Raw genomic sequence first — 24,675 nt, 5'->3', positions numbered from 1 at the left:
GCTGGGGCTGCTAAGAGACCCCTTCCCCCAACCCCACCGCTGCTCTCTCCCCACCCAGGCACCCCCTCCCCAGGCCAGCCATGGCACCTTCTCTGCGTTTGCCCCTCCCCTACTGCGCCCCAATCAGCGGCCGCCTTTGCCCCAGCGCGCTTTCTCTTCCTGCCTTTCCCTCTCCCCTCGCCCCTTTACAGACGATGACAGCTCGGAGCGAAGTCTCGCGAGAGCTAGGCAGCAGAGCCCCCACCCCCTCGCCCGCCCTCCCCGCCGTGCTCCTCCCCGCGCCCCTCCTGCCGCCGCGGCCGGATCTGTCTCAGGGGTGGGGGGGCGCTTGGCCCTGCGCACTGAGCGATGTTTGTCCGCCATCGCGGCGGACGAGGGTGAAGGAAACGCCGCCGCTGCCGCCGCTGGAGACAGGGGCCTGCGCCGCCGCCGCCCAGAACCCCCCGTAGCCGCCTCCCTCCTCCCCGCCCCGCACACCCCGGGGGCCGCCGCCCGGAGTGAAGGTCGCCAGGGGCTCCTGCCCGGGGTCTCCCCGAACCCCCCCCTCACCCCGCAGGAGGCTCCGCTCGAGCCGGGTCCGAAGATGTCGAACCTGAGCAAGGGGACGGGCAGCCGGAAGGACACCAAGATGCGGATCCGAGCTTTCCCCGTGAGTACCCGGGCACCGGTTCCGCGCCAGGCCCCGGCCTCCGCCCGGCCGCAGGCCCCGCAGCCGCCCGGTCTGTCACCCTGCTCCCCGCGGGGGACGGGCTGGGGGCGAGGGGAGAAACTCCGGGGCTGGGGGGGCAGGGAAAAGGGGCTGGGGAGCCGGGGGGAGGAGGAGGATGACACGCTCTGTGCCCCCATCTGTTATCAGCACAATGGAACCTGTCACCGCGGCCAAGCGGGGGAGGAAGGACCGGGACTGGGGGGCGGCGGCAGCACGGACACTCACTGGGGACTGGGACTGGGGGGCGGTGGCCCGGGCACTCACTGGGACTGGGGGGCGGCGGCCCGGGCACTCACTGGGGACCGGGACTCGGCGGCGGAGGCGGCCCGGGCACTCACTGGGGACCGGGACTGGGGGGGGGCGGCCCGGGCACTCCCTGGGGACCGGGACTGGGACTGGGACTGGGGGGGCGGCGGCACGGGCACTCACTGGGGACTGGGACTGGGGGGGGCGGCGGCACGGGCACGGGCACTCACTGGGGACCGGGACTGGGGGGGGCGGCGGCACGGGCACGGGCACTCACTGGGGACCGGGACTGGGGGTGGCGGCACGGGCACTCACTGGGGACCGGGACTGGGGACGGCGGCCCGGGCACTCACTGGGGACCGGGACCGGGGGGGCGGCGGCCCGGGCACTCACTGGGGACCGGGACCGGGACGGGGGGGCGGCGGCCCGGGCACTCACTGGGGACCGGGGGACGGTGGCCCGGGCACTCACTGGGGACCGGGGATGGCGGCAGCACAGGCACTCACTGGGGACCGGGACCGGGGGACGGCGGCCCGGGCACTCACTGGGGACTGGGACCGGGGGACGGCGGCCCGGGCACTCACTGGGGACCGGGACCGGGGGGGCGGCGGCGGCACAGGCACTCACTGGGGACCGGGACTGGGGGGCTGTGGCACGGGCACTCACTGGGGACTGGGATTTGGGGGGGGGCAGTGGCAGCACGGGCACTCACTGGGGATTGGGACCGGCACGGGGGAGGAGGGGGCAGTGGTGGCATGGGCACTCACTGGGGACTGGGACCAGGACTGAGCGGGGGAGTGAGGTGGCAGCATGGGCATTTGTTTGGGGGAGAGGGGAGACAGCACAAACACTTACTGAGGGGGCCAGCACAGGCAGTTACTGGGGACTGGTACCAGGGCAGGGGGGTCGCAGCATAGGCATTTACTGGGGACTGGGGTTGTGGGTGGTGGTGGCACAGGCCCTGAGGGTTGGGACTAGAGGAGGGGTGACAGCACAGGCACTCACTGGGGATTGGGATTGGGGGGTGGTGGTTCTTCCCTCTTATGCGAATATGTTATGAAAATATATTTAATGCAGTTTCCAATGAAAGGCTCCCAGACAAGGAATCGGAAGTTATAGTTGTATGTAAACAAAATAAGGAGTCTTATAAATCCATCTCTGGGCTAGTTTTTCTGCATATGGGAGACTTCATGTTGCAGGGATTTTAGGTCAGATGGTAAAATGTCAGGTTGCAACATTTGGTAGCAACATAGCCTCTGTGTAACATTCATAGGATTGTTTCATATATCCAGCTGTGGGATTGCCAGCGACTTTAGTTACTGAGTGAATGGGCCTAGTTATTAACTTATACTGCCATAAATCTGTCCTGGTGCTTCGACAGTTTCTTCAGTTGAAGGTTAGAGCACATGAATGTGAAGACTGCTGTTAATGGTTTCTAGCATTACAAGAAATATGAAAACTTCAGTCATTTATGATTTCCTGCAAGTAAGTCTGTGTGTGTGTACACACACACACACACACACACACACACACACACACACACACACACACACACACACTTGTTAAAAAGGAGACACTCTGTTGAGTCATTGGCTTTTAGTGTTTATCATAACTTTTGATGTTACAGTGGCAAACAATTAAAATGTGTTGCCTTCACATATAAACTGGACATACCAGTTCACATCAGTTCACCAGCACATAATATGGCAGAGGACTTGCTTAGCCAAAATTCCTGCCAATGAAGTTGAGGATTTTAAGACTTCTTTAAATTGCTGGAAGTTATCTTTAGGACTCTGATTCAACTAGACAGCTTCCCCCTTATACTCTAATTCTAATCAACAACAATTCTTTATGTTGAACAGTGAATGTCAAAAGGAGCAGCAGTGTGTACTGTATTAAAAGACTAGAATGTTTTAAGTGGTCTGTGGCTGGTGATCTCCAAAGAAATTATTTATTTTTAATACACTCTTATTCAGTGCATAAACCTCATATTATTAGAACTTTTGGAAGTATAGAAAAATAATAATTGATTGGCTGAAACAGCCTTAGACAACTTGTATACTATAGAGCAGTGGGTCTCAAACTTTTTTACTGGTGACCCCTTTCACATTGCAAGCCACAAGTGCGACTCCCCCCCCCCCAATACATTAAACACCCTTTTAAATATATTTAACACCACTATAAATGCTGGAGGCAAGCGGGGTTTGGGGTGGAGGTTGACAGCTCGCAACCTCCCATGTATTGACCTTGTGACCCCCTGAGGGGTCCCAACCCCCAGTTAGAGAACCCCTGCCATAGAGCGACTATCATAAAACTTAACAGTGACAAAAATTGTGCATCTATTTTACAGCAAACTACTCTTATAAAATAAAAGTTTTCTGGCAATCTTTTAAATTTGGCTAGTAGGATCCATGCATAAAATCTCTTTATGTAGATGAGGGTAAACTAACAAGGGTACAGGGGCGGCTCCAGGCCCCAGCATGTCAAGCGCGTGCTTGGGGCGGCAAGCCGCGAGGGGTGCTCTGCCGGCGCCGCGAGGGCGGCAGGCAGGCTGCCTCCGGCGGTTTGCCTGCGGAGGGTCCGCTGGTCTGCGGCTTCGATGGACCTCCCGCAGGTGTGACTGTGGGAGGTCCGCCGAAGCCGCGGGACCAGCGGACCCTCCGCAGGCAAACCACCGGAGGCAGCCTGCCTGCCGTGCTTGGGGCGGCAAAAAGCCTAGAGCCGCCCCTGCAAGGGTAAATTCAAGGATTAGAATAAACATTATTTTGCATTTTATTTTTTGACAGTTTTTGTAACTGAGCATATAAAATGCTGTTCGTGGGTGAAGAATGTTCACACGGAGCCCTGCTCTCATAAATGCTGAGAATGCTTGATTTTTTTTTTTACCCCTCAAACTACTACTTGTTAGCATTGTTTTAATTTTTCCTTTTGAGTTGTTTAAAGAATGGATTACAGTTATTTCACAAAAGTTATCTAATTATGTTCCTTAAAAATTAACACATTTATGTATATATTATATATATTGACATCAAGGCCTCCAAAGTAGAAGCTGACATCTGTTGATAGTATTTTTCAAGTTTTGCTATTTAAAATACATTTCCTTTTTTGCAAACAAACCCAGTCAAAAGTTCACAAAGGATTTCTAACTGAAAAAAGAACATGGCAGTGAATGACAGCTTTTAAGAGTTTACTATCATGCAAGTAATTATAAGAGAGAAAAGTTATCACGCTCTCCAAAAACTATAATCCCATTTTTCTAAAGATGCAGGCACGTGTGTAATTTGCTCAGTTGACTTCAGTGGACTCTTCATGTAAATGAAGTTACATGTGTTTGCAAGACTGGGACCTGTATTTAGTATTTACATTCATATCTGGTTACTATTCTCTCTTTTCACCTTTTCCAATTCTGATGCATCATTCCTAGTTTTGAATTGTTAATGTTGCTAGTGTTATGCCATTTCTGTGTTCTCTGTTTGTTTGTCGTATATCTTCAGCAGTATTACATCTCCATTTCCTTCATTTTGTTTCAGTTTTTCATGTGGGAATATTTACTATTGCATTATGTGGAAAAGGTAACCTTGTTGGACAAGTAAGATTCCTGAAATCTAGCAATGTCATGGTTACTGCCTAATGATGGCCATGGTCCTTCATATTCTGTACTTATCTATAACATTTTTAGCATTTCTTTCCTATAATAAACACGGGTGAATGATAATGGAAAGGTGTACAATAATTTTGCACTTTTCTTTACATTTTTTTTGTTGTTTATTCATGTATGAATTAAAAATAGCATAAGTGTAAACACACTGTTAAAAACTGTTGCTCAATCTCAAATGTTCATAGAATATCAGGGTTGGAAGGGACCTCAGGAGGTCATCTAGTCCAACCCCCTGCTCAAAGCAGGACTAATCCCCAGACAGATTTTTGCCCCAGATCCCTAAATGGCCCCCTCAACGAATGAACTCACAACCCTGGGTTTAGCAGGCCAATGCTCAAACCACTGAGCGATCCCTCCCCCCAATGTTCTACCTAAGAATCGTTATTTTACTGCAAAATTACTTTTCTTCAGTTTTTTTTAGTTTCTTGTAATTAAGGAGTGTAGAAACTAAATGTGCAAATGCCCCTCCATACAAATGTCCTTCAGTATTAACCAGCTGCTGGTATACAGAATCTCACTGACTCTGCTTTTTCTTCCCTCAAGGGCAGTGGCAGAGGGTATGTCTACACTGCAATTAAAAACTTGCGACCAGCCTATGCCAGCTCACTTGCGCTCATGGGGCTTGGGCTAAGGGGCTGTTTAATTGTGGTGTAGACTTTCAGGGCATGTCTACACTTACCTCCGGAGCGATCGATACAGCGGTGGTCGATTTATTGCATCTAGTGAAGATGTGATAAATCGACCATTGAGCGCTCTCCCGTTGACTTCGGTACTCCACCGGAGCGAGAAGTGTAGGCAGAGTCGACGGGGGAGCGTCAGCAGTCAACCTACCGCAGTGAAGACACCGCGGTAAGTAGATCTAAGTACGTCGACTTCAGCTACGTTATTCACGTAGCTGAAGTTGCGTAACTTAGATTGATTTCCCCCTCCCCTGCCCCCAGTGTAGACCAGGCCTCAGGCAGGAGGGTCCCAGAGCCCAGGCTGCTACCCGAACATCTACACCACAATTAAACAGTCCCTATGTTTGCACTGCAGTTAGACACTCATGACTGGCCTGTGCCAGCTGACAGCCTCCCAGGGCTTGGCTAGAGGGCTGTTTAATTGCGGTGTGGATAGGCTGCAGGCTGAGCTCTGGGACCCTTCCACCTCACAGGATTGTAGCGCTCCAGCCTAAGCCCAAATGTGTGCACCCCAGTTAAAAAGCCCCTGCGACCCCAAGTCAGCCGGCCCAGGCCAGCCGGGGGTGTCTAATTGCAGATAGACAGATGCTTAGAGTACTTAGGAATCTAGAGACTGAAGTGGGCTGGCTGTTCAGTAGTCAGAAGCAGTCAATGACCAGAATTCCTTGAGCAGTAAACCACCCTTCATAGTCACAATAGAAAGAAATAAGTTTGTGTGACCAGTTTAACTCTGACATATTAAAAAAGGTATTTATGCAACATTGTATTGTTAAATGCACATTAAAGCATATGGGTATTTAAGTGTGGCTAGATTGTGGGATTAGGCTGTCAAATAAACAGACAAAAAAAAATGGTGTAGGATTTTTTTTTAAATTTTACCTTTTGAAATTACTTGAATCTAGAAAGAGTAATGGAAATAACTTTATCATCTTGTTACTAAAGTTCTGTATTTTTGCATTAGTTATACAACGGTTACTTTAAGATTGTACAATGAAATAATCTTATGTATGAACTTTCAGGAGTACAGAGCCTGTACAATAATGCCATTTTCAAAAATATAACAAGATACTCTAACCCTTAAAATATGTACTCATACACACACCTTTCAGTGTCAGTAATTCAGCTATAAAAATTTGGAGATGAAACTTGGCATAGGGTTTAAATAAACTCTGCACATTTTTTCAACAAATTTTTCTTTAATTGGTCGGCTATCTGTTACACAGAAGCCAGAAAAACTCACTGTGCAATGGATGTTCAAATCAATTTGATTTGACATGTTAAATGTGGCAAGTGATTAATTCATAATATTATGTTGTATATTGATAATAAAGAATGTCTGTACACTAACTATATTTTGTAAACATTGTTTACATTTGAGGGACTAAAACAGTGCCTTTGCAGAGTAATAAGTCTGCTGCACAAAACACACACTGAAGTTCTAGTTATTTTCCCAAAATAGGGGAAGGAGCTATATATTTTTTGCCATCTTTTACCCTCTTGTTAAAGTACTGTAACGTTCTTATGTTGCATTTCTCTATTCAAGTCACAATGGGCCAGTTGTTGCTGGCTAAAGGACTACTTAAAAAGCTCTCAAACAACAAATATAATTTCAACCTGATTTAGTTGACCTATGTGGATGGAGCAAAAGCATGCTAGTTCTGTCTTTAAAACTTTGTTAGAGATGAGTCAATGCAGGCCTGACTTTTCTGCAGCTGCATTTGAACTATTTTGTTATGACTTTTGACCAGTGAAGATAAAGGCCATGAGTGTATACTGAAGTGTCAGAATATAGCGTATACAACAAAATAGCCTTAATATAGCCAATTCTATAAGTTTCTTGTGAAAATACAGACTAAGTGAGAATTAGACTAACAACAAGAAGTTTTATAAATTTACACAAATAACCTGACTTTAAGAGCTGTTAGATGGACTCTCACCAAGGATTCTTATTACTTTTATCACAAGAAATTGGTTGGTTAGATCAGTCTGACTTGAAGTGAGTTATTGTATTTGTTTATGCATCATATTTTGTCAATGCTTTTGACGATCTTAATTTCCTGTAGAGCTCTCTTTCTTATTTTTGGATAATCCTACAAAATATTTTTCTGCCAACCCCCAGAATGTAACCAGCTATTCCTGTATGCTGTTATTGCAACAATAAATACAGGGCTACTTTAAAGATTTCTGGAGAGGGTTAGAGAGATCCCATTCATGTGTGTTATATAAAATGAGTCTGTTTAAATATACCCGAAACTGTAAACTGATGCATTTTATATGGAACAGATAGGATAGTTATCCTCCACTTTGCCCAACCTTCTTTTGCATACGTGTAGCCTGGCTGCTTGTTCCTTTCAACCCCAGTGATCAGCTTACGTTAGTTTTAAGTTTTCCAAGCTATTGTTGCAGAGCAAAGAGATAGTGGCTTAATTTTTGTATTTAAAAAATAAAGAAAGCTTTTAGTCTCATTGACACTCCTACATTCTCCAAATCAGAGTGGCTGGTACCTGTGGCCTTTGCATGGCTGAAAGAAAACTCTGCTTCTGGGAGCATTAGCTTCTTTTATGGCTTGTTTTGACCCTGGGGGGAGAGAGGGGTACATGGTGTACCTTGATGTGAAATTAAAATTTACATTAGATATAATATTTGGGTCCGTCCAAGCATTAAAGAAGTTGCTTTAACGTCTGTAGATTCACACGGATGAGTCTGAGCCGAGATTTCAGAAAGAACCTGTATAATTTGTTGAACTAGACTAAAACTGTGAGTATTCAGGTGGCAGAAGCTGTTACTGGTCTATTAACATTTAGGGCATTCTACACATACACGGCTGCAGCGCATCTCCTGTTGGCATAATAAATCCACTTCCACAAGCGGCAGTAGCTATGTCAGTGGGAGAAGCTCTCCCGCTGACATAGCGCTGTCCAAGCTGGTGCTTACATTGGTGTAACTTGCGTAGCTCAGAGGGGTGGTTTATTCACACCCCGAGCGACATAAATTATGTTGACATAAGTTGTAGTGTAGACATAGCCTTAGACTCTTAGTCTCTGTGGTGTGCATTTTGGGATGGGTTGAGGGAAGAAAGGGAAGATGGTTTGTCACACGTTTGTTCAGCTTCAAATAAATGAATTAATTTCAACACAATGACTGGTACTATTCACTTCAGACCATATGGTTAAATAAACATATCACATCAGTGCCTTTGTGAGTGTATGCTATATTTCACAGTCGCAAGCCATATTTTTATAAAAGCAAATTAGCCATTAGCCCATAATATAATATGTAGTAATGGAGTTGAACAGGTTGGACTGTGAAAACTAGCCATCTGTTCATTTTCACTGTGTTTTAGGTGTTTGAGTTGATAAAGGTGTGCTAATACTAATTTTAGAATTTTTGCAAGAAATGTGTATTTTTTCCCCCTAATTCTATGACCATACTATGTTTAGCTGTGTTGTCATCAGATCTTTCAAGATAGGCAGGGACAAGTCTATTCAGCCCTTACATGGAAGAGTTTCAAGGTGATTCCCAAGTCTTATAGGTGTTGGTGATTTAGCAGCACTTCTCTCTGAGAGCCTGGTCTTGATAAGTATTGGGTACCCATGATTCCAGCTAAGTTGGTACTGAATTAAATACCTCAGCATTGTGTTGGAAAGCACCTTGCTGCTGCTGGAGGTTACTACCATCTTTTAAATGAGATGGAAAAACAAAAGAGCTTGGCCACTTTGTGATTGGTAAAAATTCCTTGGCAGTCTTTGCAAGAGAAGGAGACAACACTAGTATTCAGGCCAAATTCTAATTTAGGTGATTAAATTAGTTTTTCAGTGGATTTGGTGGTATTTGTTTTCTGCTGAACTGTTGTGTAGTTGAACTGCTGTTAAGCAGTGACCCCCTTTCGTCCTAGGTGTGTGTCAATGGTGGGTGAATGAGTTAAATGAGAATTGCTTTACAACTTATGCAGGATGGAAGATGCTATATAATTGTAAGACCTTTTAGATGAAGGTTGCATACATTATTGGGTTCTCTGAAAAAAATACTTTTTCATTTTTGTTTGGTGTTTCATTTGTTAATTGCTTCCTTCATCTGATGTAGCCTGGTACATTTTTAATAATTTTCTATAGGAGTGTGAGTGTAGGTTCCTGATTTAAATGTAAAATAAAATTTTTGCAGCTTTCTAATTAGTAGACTTGTCCATCTATTCTCCCTCAAAGGAAAGCAGGTGATTTTTAGTAGTTTAAGGTTCTATTTTGATTGAGGGACTTACATTTTAAAATTAAGCTACAGGTAGTAGAGTTAGGACTGTCTTTACTTCTTTGAGTTTTCAGGATACAGAAAATGAAGAGCTCCTTAAAACTGTAGTTTGGGCCTGGCTTCCATGTGTTAGCAGATTGTTAGTGACAGTCTTGTCTTCCTGATGTTTATTTTTGGAAAAACAGGAAAAGGATCTACAAATAAATTTAACTTTACAGCAATCTCAAAATGTCTGGAGGACCAAAACCTGAGCTATATATATAACTATTAAGGAAAACTATTGCAAAACCATATCAATAGTACCTCACTATATTTAAGTTAAAAAGGAGTCATAAATACTGGAGAGAATTTGGAGGATTAGAGACCTTCTGCACATGTGGCAGGGATGCCCTAAGATAATAGATTTTTGGAGGAAAATAACAAATAGAATTTTCAAAATAACTGAAGTTAGCCAATCCACCGAACCCGTAATGGTTCTATTTTAGGTCACAGACTGAAGGAGCTTATTGATTTGCGGATTGCTCTCATGGTTATGGGATATTGACTCACTGACTGTTATCAGTGAAGTGTGTTAACTTCTTTTTGGAAAAGGACTGAGCCTCCCAGAATTAGTGGAATGGGGAGAAACAAGGTATGGGAAAGCATTGCAATAGAAAAAAATGACAGCTTTATGCTAGGATGAAGTAGATTTTATAATTTATAATTACTCTCTTTGGAGTTTAATCAAAATAAATATTCAGGTAATGATATGAAGATGTACATTCTGGAGAATAAGCAGAAGTGGATCAGTACAGATGATTTTTGTATATGGTAGCTAGTTATGACTTATATGATTTATGGGGTGGGGGGAAATAAAGAAGGAAAAAAAATTCCAGGAGACTGTGCGTATAACCATGAGAAGATGGAATCACTTTTTTTATTAGGACAATGTGTGCTGCAAAATTGATTAGACTCTTTAAATTGGTATTCATGTTGTTGCTGATTACAGGCCTGAAGTCTTTTTGATAGTTTGACGGTAAAATAAGGTGGAATTAGGAGAGGTGAGAGATGTAAATTGTTTATAGTTATGGTTAAGTTTTATTATACTTGTGTGGAAATATGGATTTATTAGGTTAATGTTAATAACAATAAATATCTGCATAATTTAAATATATTATCAATTCATATAATTAAACACATGCTTTAATTACGTGAACTTCAGCTTTTTCTAAAAAAGACCCCCCAACAACTATGGAACGCAGAGCGAATCTTTACTATTTGTAGTCTCAGTTTAAGATATGTGCAATACAAAACTGACAGTCTTCCTTATATTTCACATTAGTTTGAACCTAAAAGGGGTTTTGTTTAAGACTAAGTAGTCCATTGCAGCTCTTCACATTCACTCTTCCAGTCTAGAGTATTGAAGTGCTAGTGTTCCCCCCCACCCCACACACAAACCTGGCTCATTTTTTTACTTGTGGTGGGAGGGATAGGAGAAACTTTGATGCTTGTGAATTTGGGAGAAAATTGGAACTAAGATTACTGAGGACAGACACCCTGTAAACGTTCTCGTGCAACTCTTAATTCGTTGCTTCCTTCCTATGTTGTTCCAATTCTAGGGTTTTCCAGGCAATGCTTCCTTGTGTGCCAAAAATTATGGTAAATATGTTAAATATATGAGAAAAAAAAGAAAGTGTTACCCTAGTGCACCAATATAGATTATGCACAAAATTCTAAATGTATTACAACTCTCTTCAAAGAAAGTGGAAAAGTAGGCCTTTTTTGTTCCTTTTAGGCCTCTCTCCTAAAGCTCCTTGCAGTATTGTGGGGTTATCACGAGAAAAAAATAGTTGTCTTCAAGCCCAGAATAATTTCTTTTCCCTTATGTTTCTTCTTTTGGAATGCTGTTATAATCTTTGTAAGTTTCCTGTATACATCGGTGTGTGCTTGGAACACTTCCCTTTGATCTTGATATATTCTGTTTAACATCTATATAACAATTTCAAAATATTAAACATGTAACCTATTTGTAGATGCACTTTTTTTTAATCATATGGGTATGTTTCTAGTGGGGTTTAGATCAAAATGAGTATTGGGAGGGTATTTAGTATTGTGGCTCAAGGAAACTTGAATCATAGCTGAAAGGCTAATGAGCTAACAAATTGTAAAGTTGGGAAGAGAATACCTCTGAGTAGAGTTGGTGTCTTCCCATGCCCCAATTTCTCTGGAAGTAATATTTTTCCTTCTCCTACTAGTTCCCAACTAAGACTTGGCAATATAACATCTGTATCATGCTCTAAAGTGAGTATCTTTTTAATGTCTGAGCTTTTGTAGTAATCAATAGACATGAGCTGGCAAAAAGGAGAAATTAATGATCTCTGCCTACCGTGTGTAAACTGGTTTTTTTTTTCTTAGTGAGTATTGCCTTAAAAATGTCTATTTAAAGAAAATTTTTCAGAACAGATCTTGAAATATACATAATAATTTTATTCTAAGTCAGGATTCTTGGGATAGATTTGGGAAGCCACATCAGTGGCTCTCAACCTTTCCAGACTACTGTACCCCTTTCAGGACTCAGATTTATCTTCTATACTCCCTTAAAAACTACTTGCTTAGAAAATCGGACATAAAAATACAAAAGTGTCACAGCACACTATTACTGAAAATTGTTTACTTTCTCACTTTTACCATATAATTATAAAATCAATTGGAGTATATAGAGCAGTATAAACAAGTTGTCTGTATGAAATTTTAGTTTCTACTGACTTCGCTAGTGGTTTTTATGTAGCCTGTTGCAAAACTAGGGAAAATACCTGAATGAGTTGATGTATCCCCTGGAAGACCTCTGTGTGCACCCAGGGGTATGTGTACCCCTGGTTGAGAACCACTGCCCTGCACAACCCTTTTGCATCAGTTAATCTCCCATTATTTCATTACAAATATTTATTGCAAACATTGGTTCTAGAGCAGTTCTCCATCAGTGGCTCTCAGACTGACTTAGTATACCACATCTACAACTCAGAAGTACTTTGTGTATCACCGTCATAACTTTAATCAGTGTAGTTATAATAGATCCCTATTCTAATATACTCAAGCTGTGATATGTGGGGAGAGAGAGAGAAAAAAAAACTGCTGCTCTATAGATTTAGCATTAAATGATACTAGAAATATTTACCAAAGCTAAGATGGGGAGACACAAGTTCAGGTCCCTGCCCTGCCTGATTCAGAGCATTCTCCTCCCTCAATTGCTCTGAAGGCTGAAATGTTGTGCCACTTATTTGAACAGGCACACTTTATCTGTTATAGTAATTACAGGACAAACTGTTGTATGGAATGTCATCTGAAACACTTTGAATCCTACACAAGGATTTCCAGAGGAGCCTAGGGAAGTTAGGTACTCAGATCCCATTGAGGCTGATGGATAGTTGCAATAAGTCGTTATTTTAGCTAAATGATTCTTTATGGTTAGATTCTGATACTTGTACAGCACCTTATTCCATGAGTAGTTCCAGTGACTTCAGCATTGCATAAGGTAGTATTGAGTGTGAGTAAGGGTATCTCAATCTGTATAATGAGTAAAAGGAATTAATAAATATAAGTATCAGAGGGGTAGCCGTGTTAGTCTGGATCTGTAAAAGCAGCAAAGAGTCCTGTGGCACCTTATAGACTAACAGACGTTTTGGAGCATGAGCTTTCGTGGGTGAATACCCACTTCGTCGGATGCATGTGGGTATTCACCCATGAAAGCTCATGCTCCAAAATGTCTGTTAGTCTATAAGGTGCCACAGGACTCTTTGCTGCTAAATATAAGTAGTAAAAGGAATCTTCAAAGCAGTACTGTAAAATACTGTACCTGTCACTGTTTCATAATCTCTTTAGTGCATGTGGTTGATGCTGTTATAACAGTGGGGCTGACGTAATAACTGCACAATAAAGTTTGTTAATTTGGAGTTAGGGTTACTGAAGTGACGTTTCCATCAACCCAAAGCCTCAATCAGATTAAAAAACGGCGAAGCACCTACAAACCATCTTGCAAGTACATATTCTTATGTGCTTAACTAATCCTGTTCCTCTTGACTTCAGTGGTGCAGGATCATGCCCTAACTCACAGATCTATCCACCACCTCTGCCAGAATGACCAGTAAACTGTGCCCACATGTCATGCATGTAAACATATTTCAACATGTAGATGAACATATACAGGAAGCCCAATTTGTGATTGCAAATATGATGAAATTAATCCTCTTTCCTATTAGAACATATTGGAGATGAGTTTCAACATTGTAAGGTGTATCTATTAAAAACATTTAATGTTTGTTTAGAAATTTAAGATCAGTGTTACTAGTTTTTTACATTTAAACAACTTAAGTTACAGCAACTTTGAAATTCACATTTCTTACACTTTCTAGTAGGAAAACTTTTTTTTTTTAAAGTCCTTGATATCTCTGAATTATCAAGGTGGTGATTTCCTAATTGAGTGTTTTATTACATTTAAGACAGTATTTTAATGACTTACCTTTCTTTGTAATTAGAAACAGTGATTATCTTCTAGTTCTCTTTTAAATAAACTGTTTTTGGAACTGTTGATGTTTGTGGCATGTGACAAAAGGACTTCCTTGCCTGCTTTGTGGCAAGTCTGAACTAGATTCCTCTTTCATAGATCAGTATACTGCAGTTTGTATTGTTTCATGATACCATTTTGTTCTATTTTGGGTGGAGGATGAGTAAGAGGAGTTAGATATCACTATTTGCATTTGTTCTTCCAGTTCATTCAGGATGGATTAATTTTTCTTTTACTATGTAATTCTGAGCTCCTGGTAAACTGTTTCCTGTCATTTTTAACTGATCACAAGCAAGGCAATTTACTTGAATTGAAGAGACCAAGGCAGTGAGACAGGGGTCGGCAACCTTTCAGAAGTGGTGTGCCGAGTCTTCATTTATTCACTCTAATTTAAGGTTTCGTGTGCAGGTCATACATTTTAACTTTTAGAAGGTCTCTTTCTATAAGTCTATAATATATAAGTAAACTATTGTCGTATGTAAAGTAAATTAAGGTTTTTAAAATGTTTAAGAAGCTTCATTTAAAATTAAATTAGAATGCAGAACCCTCCGGACCGGTGGCCAGGACCCAGGCAGTGTGAGTGCCACTGAAAATCAGCTCGTGCGCCGCCTTTGGCACGTGTGCCATAGGTTGCCTACCCCTGCAGTGAGATGTGGCCTCCTATGTTAGTTATATCACATTTGTATTGGAGATTGTTAGTTGGACCAGACAAAACACACAGTGTGCCTTCCTGGATACAAAACACTTAATTCAGCTCATACAACTCTTGCTAATAAAGAATCCAAGGATAGTTTCTGATTCTTCACTCTTCCCAAATCAAATTGCCATGCATACTGATGCACCAGGCTGACTGGATCTGTCTGCACTGGAGAAGTTTTCTAACGTGTTTTGAAACCAGTTTTATAAAACTGCTCAGGCTATTTTAAACCCCTGAATCTAGGTCTCTGCTTTGGCTCTAACCAAGTTTTAAAATGAGGTTAGGTTGAGCTAGCTTTAAAATCAATTAGAAAAATTCCACAGCCAGATCTCTCTCTCCCCCAAACAGATATTTTTGAAAATGAGCACTTTCATTATGGCCATTCTATAATACATGCTAATCTTTTCTGACCGGAAACACTATGGAAATGTGTCTAAATATTTGCTGTAATCCTTGGTTAATATTATAGGCAATGTCTGTATTTTGGGTTGTATAAGCATTTCCGTTTCAAAGGGCCATTTGCAGTTTGGTATAACTTTCTCCAATTTATGACATTTGAGCTGAAACCTTCCGTATTTGATTTCTGATCGAGAGTCGCTTAATTTGAAAGCGTGTGCAAATTGGTTAAGCCATTTAAAAACAAGTTACCAAAATATTTCAACTCTTTTGAACAGCTCTAGCACCTCAGTGTGAAGGTGATAGGAGCTTGAAACTTAGCAGGGAGATGGTGCCTAGTTTACAGTTATATCTTTTGGTGGTCTGTTGAAGAGCCATCTATATTTGGCAGAGTTATGACTTTATGTAGCATGTGCACTGACTTTATGCAGAAATGAGAGATTGTTTGAAAAACATTTTTATTGGGATTGCAGAAAAGGAAGATAATAAAAATGAGAAATTACACTTACTATGATACTTCAGGATTTGTGTGGAATGAAGCAGGGCTCATTTGGAACCCAGGCCCATGAGGAGCACTGCCTCATTCAATGCAATATGTGAAAGTGGAAACGAGACAGGGATACGTCATTCACAGTACACTATCCAACTTCAGCAGTTCGAGGATGGTGTCCTTCAGAATGTTGCCTAATTCACCAACTGACCTGTACGTGTTCTGGGGAAAATAAATAGTAAGATCCAGATTACAACAAAGCATACACACAAGGGGCAGAATTAAGGTTGTCGTAAAGAAACTACGATATTCACTGACTTCAAGTACTTCATGTTGCAACCTTGTGTGGTGGGTTCTTTTAGAATCATAGAAGTTCATAGGCATGAATCTTAGAACTAAAATTGGTGATCTGGTTTTGATTCATGCATTGAATTTCTAATTGGTGGTAGGCAGTATTTTATGTTTTTATCTGTAACAAAAGGAGTAAATTGTCCACAATAGATTTTGTAACTTTACACCACAAATAATTGCATAGCAAAATTGTGTTACTTCTGTTGTGATAATGTAATAAGTATTAGGGATGTACATACCATTTAAAAAGTTAACCGTTTAAATGATTAAGAAAATATTTTGTTTAAACAGTTAATTGATTAACCGGCCGGTGTGGGGTTAACGATTTAAGGCGGGTTAACTGGTTAGACTAATGCTTACCAGTTAACCTTTTACATCCCTAATAAGTATACAAAGCAACAGAATTCTGATTCCAAATAGGAGTAATACTGTAATACATAACACATAAGTGATTTAATTTCTGACCCTGTGATGTCTATACTCCACTACATTTTAGAGAGACATACTTATAGAGAGAAACTTATCCTTTCACAGTTGTGATATCCTGTGAAATGTGATCTTTGTTTTTTAAAGGATGCTGGTCTCAGTCTTTCTGTATTTGGCTAGAGATCTTTCAGCTTATGGTGGTATTTCTGTTGGTCACAAATATTTTATTTTAAATGTAAATTTAATGATGGAAAAAGGTGCTAGATTAACAGATATGGAGGGAAGTTGTCTTTATTCACAGAATCAGACAGCATGGATAATAGCATTCTATGACTAGCTATTATTTATCAGTGCCTAAGGGCTGGCCAAGCATGGGACCCCACTATGCTACAGTATAGAGTAGAGCAGAAGACAGTTCCTTCCCTGAAGACCTTACAATTTAAATAGACAAGACAGATGCAGTGTGGCTGGGGGGGGGGGGGGAGAAAGGGGTAGAACACATAAGCAGAGTGAACAATGTGATTGCAGCAATGACTAGGAATTCTGGATGTCAGTTTAAATATAAAGTTGTTAATTTTCAAGAATACGTTTTCAACTATAAACAGCTTTTGAGTATATTAATTCTGTTTCTTTGATTGCTCAAGAATCGGTGACTGCTTTAATTTACAGTCAGAATTCAAACAAACCTGTAAAAACAATTATTTTCCTAGGAATTTACAAGACATTAAAATTGTGGGGAAAAATACAGAATGGCATAAAAATAGAACCCGAAATCCAGACTCATTAATTTCCTTCATTGCTTGACCAGTATGTGTCAGTCTCATTCTGTTGGGGCCATTTCTAGAAGAGAAAGGGTAGTTAAATGTCTGTTAATTTGTTTAAATTCTCAGTCTCCTAAATTTATCAATAACACTGCCAGATCAGAATAAGGGTCTGGTTTAAAGTCTATTTTATATGGGCACTGATACTGTTAGATGATGAAACTCCAGCCAGCTCTACTAGTTAGAAAATTTCTTCTGACTCTGTCTGTATCTTGTTGCTGTTGCCCTTTAATTTAATCTTTTAAATTGGAAAGAACTGTCCGCTCTCCATTAAGTCTTTGCAAAATGCTGTTGCAACTCACCCTACTGCTTAATTTAAAAGAACCCAGCTCTCTTCAATCTTCAATCCTCAAACTGTCTGAGAAATGGGCTCTGAAAAGCTCTCTCAAGCAACAATGATTTAGTTTTTATTTTTCATTTGAAAGCTAATATAGTGCATGAATTGAACTCTACAACCGAACAGCAATTCATTATTTTAAAACATATACATCAACCAGGCCTTAACTAGGTATTTTTGCGCCCGAGGCAAGAATATAAAATTGCGCCATCCCCCAGGGGCAGCTTTTTGGCAGGAATTCAGCGGCAGGTCCCATAGTCCTTCTCGGAGGGAAGGGCCTGCGGCTGAAGAATGGATGAAGCCGTGGCGGTAGAGCCTGTGATTTTGGGGGGGGGGTCAACTCATGATTTTTGACTGATTGTGCTGGTAGTGTTGCTTCCAAGATGGTCTTTGGTTCCAGTCCAGTTCCAATCCAGAGAGGGACTCACAGGTTAAGAGAGGACGGAGGTGCTGGATATCAGCAGTGGCCACTAGGGATCAATCAGCATGTGTCCTGAGAATGCTGGGAGTTCAGGCTTGCAGGGCAGGATCAGGGGTGGCAGGTTTGTAGAAATTTTGGTGGTGCCCAGAACCTACCCCCACTCAAATTCTGCCCCCCTCCCACCCGCCCAAGGCTCTGGGAGGGAGTTTGGGTGAGGGAGGAGGTCTAGGGTGCAGGCCTTAGGCTGGGGCAGGGGACTGGGGTGCAGGCTCTGGGAGGGAGTTTGGGGATGGGAGGGGTGCAGAGGGATGAGGTGCAGGGGTCAGGGCTGTGGGTTGTGGCTGCAGATGAGGGGTTTGGAGTGTGGGAGGGGCTCAGGGTGAGAGTAGGGGTGAGAACTCTGTCTGGGCCTGGGAGTGGAAGGGAGGGGCTCAGGGCTGGGGGTGAGAGTAGGAGTGTGGGGAGTGAGGGCTCTGACTGGGACTGGGGATAAGGTGTTTGGGGTGCTGGAGGGGCTCAGGGCTCGGGCAGAGGGTTGGGGGTGCGGTGTGGGGGGGTGAAGGATCTGGGGGTGTGGGCTCTGGGGTGGGGCAGGGCTGGGGATGAGTTTGGGGTGCAGGCAGGCTGCTCCGGGACAGGGGCCAGACAGGAGGACTCCCCCCAGCCCTTTCCCTGCCAGCAGCAGCAAGCTCTGGGGGAGGATCCCCCCCTTTTCCTGCCCCCCCAGCAGCACACTCACCCCTACCACTGTCACTGCATGTGCTCCTAGGGCCCCTCTCAGGTCCAGGAATCTCCCTCGCCTCCCCCGTGATGGGTGCCGGGGGGTGCTACTTGCGCCTCCTCCCCTGCTGTTGCCCCTGACTGTAGCCTCACTGGGGGTGAGGGATGGGGCTGCCTCCTTGCCTAGCATGGGGCAGGAGCGGTGACTGTGGGCAGAGGGGGACCCCCTGTGCTGCTGGAGGGTCCCATTGTAAAATGAAAGGGTCTGAGGGGGAAGGGCAGGCTCAGAGTCAGTCTGCCCTGGCAGTGAGATGCGGGGCACTAGGACCCTGCGGCAGAAGTTGCTACAGGGAGGAAGCATGGAGCTGCTCTGCTCTGGGCCGGAAGGGGTGGGGGAAGCAAGAGGGGGGACACTCGGGGGAGGCACAGAGGGGCGGCAGGTGCGGGGGGGGGGGCGCGATGTGAGGTAGGGAATGAGCAAGGAAGAACATTGGGGGCTGATTCTTCACTCAGAATTGCTAATGTGGATCAGCTAGCACCCTTTTGTTGTCAGGGGTCTGCTCTAGTGGATCAAATTGCAGAATCAGGACTTTAATTTTTTAATAAAACATGTATGCCAGCTCTTATCCAATCAGTCTAGATCTCAGAAGTACATAAATGTTCTTATGACATCACAAACTAATTTTGTGTCTCTTGACTACCATAGTGGAACTTTCAGTATGTTTGTTTTTATGGAGACAGTTTTTGTTACAGCTGTCTTTAGAAAAATATTTTCGTTTTATTTACAAATTTTCATTTGTGACAGCCTCACAAGCTAAACAACCCAGAGGTAACCGTTCATTGACATTCTTATTTAGTTTTGAGGAATCAAATATTGGCCAGTGTAAGGTCCTACGTATTTTGTGCAAAAGTTTAAACAGAGCTTTTTAACAGAGGGGAAAACTGTAAGACTCTTCTTGCTAAAACTTATGTACAAAACTTATTCACTGCTGCAATACATAGTCATTTAAGCTCTTAGAAAGCTTTGGTTTGCTAGAAAACCATTGCTGCAAAGCAAGTCAACTATTTTTTGATGTCTGAGTAGGGGATAATATTCTCTTAATTTGTCATGATAAAACTTCAGCAAACCCATTTCCTAAAATTTATTCAAGTGCTGCTGCTACTTGAAAGAGAGAGATAATTGATTGAAGGAGAATATGAAGCTACACCGAAAGATGGAATATTTAATATCAAATATTAAAAGGTAATATATTTCAAATATTCTTTGATAGCTTTGTAAAGTTGTCTTCTATAGCTTGAAATTTCCTGGCATTTCCCTTCTGCGGTTCTCTGAAGTGGCCCCAGTATGTGAGTTATGATTAGAGCAGCAGGTTGTTTACATTTATATTTAGTGAATTAGAGGCAGAAAAGGATAAAATAGCAAGTTCTAATTTTAATCCCACTCCCACCAAAGAATAGAAAATTAAATTTGACAGAATTTATTATCCCTATTATAGGGAAGGGCTTTTACTCAAGGTAATTCCTCAGTCCCAAAAAGAATGGAAAGAGGGATGAAGACCTGTTCAAGACCTCAGATATTGAACATCTTTATACAACATTGAAAATTCAGAATGAGCACCTTGGCCCCTATATGCCCTCCCTCAGCTCAGGTGACCAGTTTGCAGGCTTCGATTTGAAGGATGCTTCTTTTCATTTGGACATTCATCCTGCTCACAAAAGGTTCCTGTAGGTCACAGTGGGCCAGGAACACTTGGAATACAGGGTGCTCCCGTTCAGCCTCTCCATTGGCCTCAGGTTATTTACAAAAGGTGTTGTGGTGATGGCTGCATATCTCTGTAGACAGGGGAGATGGATATTCCTTACCTGGACAATTCACTGCTCACTGGTTGGTCATACCAAGAAGTACAAGGAACAGTCACTACCACAATTTAACTCTTTGATTCCCTAGGACTTCAGTCATTTTGGACAAGTCCATATTAACACCTGCACAAACCATACAATTAATTGTGTCTAAGTTCAGGTCCACTCAGTGGGGACCTGCTTACCTCTGAACCAATTCCTGGCCATGAGAGATCTCATCAGCCAGCTTCATCTCAGCCCTCAGACTACAGCCCAATCCTGCCTGGTTCTGGCCACTTGGAGGCATGCACCTATGTCACCCCATTGACATGATTGCATCTGCAATGTCTCCCAATCTGCACATTCCAGGGCCTACTGTCCCAAAATTAGGGTAATGTGACGCACCCCAGTCCAGCATCCCTACATCTGGCAGCATAGCTTTAAGATGGACAATGAGCGTAGAACAAACCATCTTTCAAGACGTTTGAGACATCTTCCAGAACAGCAGGCAACCCACTGTGAGAAAATGCTACTGCTCTCCCTTTCATGCCAGCAGCATCACTTCCTATTGAGGTCCCAGATATATCCCTCCTCTACTGGAGTATCTTCTTTTGCTAAAGACACTTGGCTTGTCGATCAGCTCCCTATGAGTACATTTGGCAGCTCTGAGCTCTTTCCAGTCCCTGGTGAAAAGCTGCCCTGTTTTTACTCATCCCTCTATCACAAAGTTCCTGAAGAACATCATAAGGACATTTTCTCTAGCTTTGAAACCAGTTCCTGCTTGGGATCTGAACTTCATTCTTTCTGCTGTCCTTTTGAACCTTTAGCCCCTTGTTTTCTTCTCCACCTTTCTTTGAAGATCACCTTCTGATAGTTGTTATCTCTGCTAGAAGGGTAGGGAAACTTGGAGCCCTTATGGTAGACCCACCGTACACAGTTTTTCACAAAGGTAAGGTTTCTTTAGGTCTACATCCTAAGTTCATAATTAAGGTGCCTTTTGAGTTTCATCTTAACTAGGCTATATACCTACCAGTGTTTTATGCTAAACCTCACTGAAGTATGGAGAAGGCAAGACTCAATACCCTAGACATATACAGGGTTCTTGCCTTCTTTTTGCAAAAAACAACTTCTTTTCAGAAATCTCCAGGGTTGTTCGTTGCTGTCGCCGAGAAAATGAAAAGGAAAGCTATCTCTTCCCAAAGACTGTCTAAGTGGATAGTCTCTTGCATTTCTCTCTGCTATAATGTTATGAAAGCCCCTCCTCCTCAAACTGTCAGGCCTGTTCTACGATTGCTCAAGTGGTACCAGTAGCTTCCTTTCAGGGAATTCCCCTCTCTGAGATTTGCAGAGCAGCCACTTGGGGCTCTTAACACACTTTCACCAGGCATTATGCACTATTCTAAGCTTTGGCCACAGATGCCTCCTTTGGCTCAGCAATTCTCAACTCTGCAACCAGAAAGAGCCAGCAGCCAGCTGTGAAGGAGCATTTTCCTCCTCCCCTAGTTGTGCTACTGAAGACCTTTCCAGCTGAACTGCCTCCTTAATCTTGGAGGTCTCCATATTCATATTCTCAATGAATTCTCTGTGATAGAGAATAATATTTGGTAAATACAGCCTGAGAGGTAGCAGGAGAAAGTGTTTTTTTTAAAAAAGATGTTTCTTCTATATCTTGAAATGAGAAGAGGGAATGATCTGGATCCACGAGAAGGCAGCTGTCGAAATTCCCACATCCCACTCTTGATAGGACATAAAACCAAGAAAATTCAAGAGGCTGAAAGTAACTGAGGGCATGTCTACACTGGGACACTCAAGAAAGTAAAGATGAGCCAACTAAAAGTGTGAAGCCAAGGTGCATTTAACTCCTATGTGGAGTTCTCATTCGGAAGTAAAGTGGCCTGCTTAGACAAGTCCCTGCAATCTGAATACCCTAGATCAGTCAGACTAATTTCTGCATAAATATATACCTTGTCCTCTTAACTATGGCCAAAACTGGGGTTTAACATATCCAATGCAAAATGCATAGAACAAATGGCAAGAATCTTAAAATTTGGTTCCCAAGGCTTTTGAATAGTACACAACTTATCTGGATTCTGACCTCTTAAAAGGTTAATTGCAAAGAATTTCTCCTCCCATCACCATCTTCAAAATGTTAATATGTATTACTAAGTGATCCTATTTTTAATATTGTCTTGTTTATCTTTAAAATTTACATGTCTGACACTGACTCTCTTCTGAAGCCTAGTTGGCGCTAGTAAAGTCCTGTTTTAGAGGACTTCATTAGGGCAAACTAGGAACCTTTAAGTTTGTGCCCACACAGGGATTTCCGTACAGTACTTTGGTGCATGCTGCAATTCACACCCTCTTAGTCTAAACTGCAGGTCAGTGTAGGCATGCGCAACTAGGGGAGGAGGAAAATGCTCCTTCACAGTGAGGAAAGCTGGCTTCTGGCTCCTTCTGGCAGCAGGCAGTGTTTCACCCCTGCTCCCAACCCAGTGTTCATAGAGAGGGAAAAAATGTATGCTGCCCTGGCAATGAAGAATGAGCATTCTTCCCCAAAGGTGGAAGAGGAGAAGCCATGTACCTCCAAGACTGGGAGGATTATGGCCACCACCCCCAAGAGGGGGAAAAAAAAGGGTGGTGGTGGTCAGTGACTCCCTTCTAACGGGGGCGGAGACATCTATCTGATGGTCTGACCTGGCATCTCAGGGGTGTGCTGCCTTCCAGGTGTGCTGCCTTCCAGGGGCCCATATGACAAGTTACGGAAGGATTGCCAAGGATTATCTGACCCACTACCCCATGTTGCTCATCCATGTGGGCACTAATGATTCTGTGAGGTATGACCCTGAGCAGATCAGAAGTGACAGCAGTGCTCTGGGAGTAAGGGTGAAGGAGCTTTTGTGCAGATGGATTTCTCATCAGTCCTTCAAGTCAACGCTAGGGGCCAGGCAGAGACAAAACACATCCTGGCTGCATGGATGGTATCGCCAGGAGGGCTTTGGATTCCTTGACCACAGGATGCTGTTCCAAGAAGGACTCCTGAGTAGAGGTGGGGTCCATATATCTTGATATGCTCCTGATATCACTTTGTCTAGGAAAAAATAAAATATTTCATAGTATTGAGTATATTTTTCCCCCCTTACAGGCCTGATGGCTCCTGGAAAGCTAAGTTGCAACCCTATTTACCACCTGTAGACTTCAAGACAGAAATCAGTCTATTGCAATCTCTATTATTTTGTTAAGCTACAGGACTTTGCTACCCTTCTCTCCCCTTGTCATTTTAGTGAACTCTTTAAATAAGCATTGTACCAAAAATATTAATTTATTATACAATGTGGTCTGAACAGAAGACTTGAATCAGTACCAGCTCTGCTGCTAACTCGCTGTGTAGCCTTTGGCAACTCATGAAACCTGTTTCCTCATCTGTGCAATGAGGATATGTTCTGTAGGATTGTTGAGTGTATTTGATGGTTGTTTGTTAAAACAGTGCTTCATCTGTTCTAAATACTTGTCATTTATATAGATATGTATTTCTTCAGCACTCACCACTGTGGCCATAGCTGTGTTATAATAAATTAGAAACAAATAATTCACTCATATGGATCACTTCAGTAAAATCACTGCCTCTTATTTGTCACACATGAGAGCTGTACCTGTTATGATGTATGTCAATTAAAAGCTTGATTAAACAGGTGGGGCTTATACCATGGCCTAAAATTTGTCAGGTTGTATGTTAGTGTGGGTGATAACTGGAGATTGGTGGTTGTATTTAGGGGGAAAACAAGAATTTTCTCCCTGTGGAATCAGGGTTGAGTCCTATGAAAACTCTATTTTTGAAGGAAAAAATGTCTGTTTAAAAAAAAAAAAAGATGCCATTGATTGTGTACTTGGAAAAATCACAGCAAAGGCTGTCTTTGACTCAATGGAGTTAATCCTTATCAGTCTTGTTAACTCTTGTTGATCTAAGGTTCTGATAAAATGTCATAAGTTTCAAATTGGAGAAATTTGACAGAAGCCATTACTGCTGTTTTTCAAATTACAGTGGTTTCCAGCTTATTTTCTGATAGCCAAAGTTCTTAATTCTGGAAAATATTCATTTCTTTTC

General features: G+C 42.7%; 1 protein-coding gene across 2 annotated transcripts in view; it reads left to right on the top strand.

Moving 5' to 3' along the window:
• The first annotated feature begins 241 nt into the window (after positions 1-241).
• CUL3 (cullin 3) overlaps positions 242-24,675 on the top strand; it is a 104,050-nt gene continuing 79,616 nt past the window's right edge. Inside the window, exon 1 of one of the 2 annotated variants that reach the window (XM_045030373.1) lies at positions 242-649. In XM_045030373.1, the coding sequence (XP_044886308.1) occupies positions 584-649 (66 nt within the window). In that variant the 5' untranslated portion in view covers positions 242-583. Of the gene's footprint in view, positions 650-19,544; positions 19,564-24,675 lie in introns of those variants that run through there. The other variant, XM_045030374.1, reaches the window with a different exon arrangement.

Source organism: Mauremys mutica, chromosome 9 (genome assembly GCF_020497125.1).
Source record: "Mauremys mutica isolate MM-2020 ecotype Southern chromosome 9, ASM2049712v1, whole genome shotgun sequence".
Classification (NCBI taxonomy): Eukaryota; Metazoa; Chordata; order Testudines; family Geoemydidae; genus Mauremys; species Mauremys mutica.
This window is presented reverse-complemented; position numbering and strand designations above follow the sequence as displayed.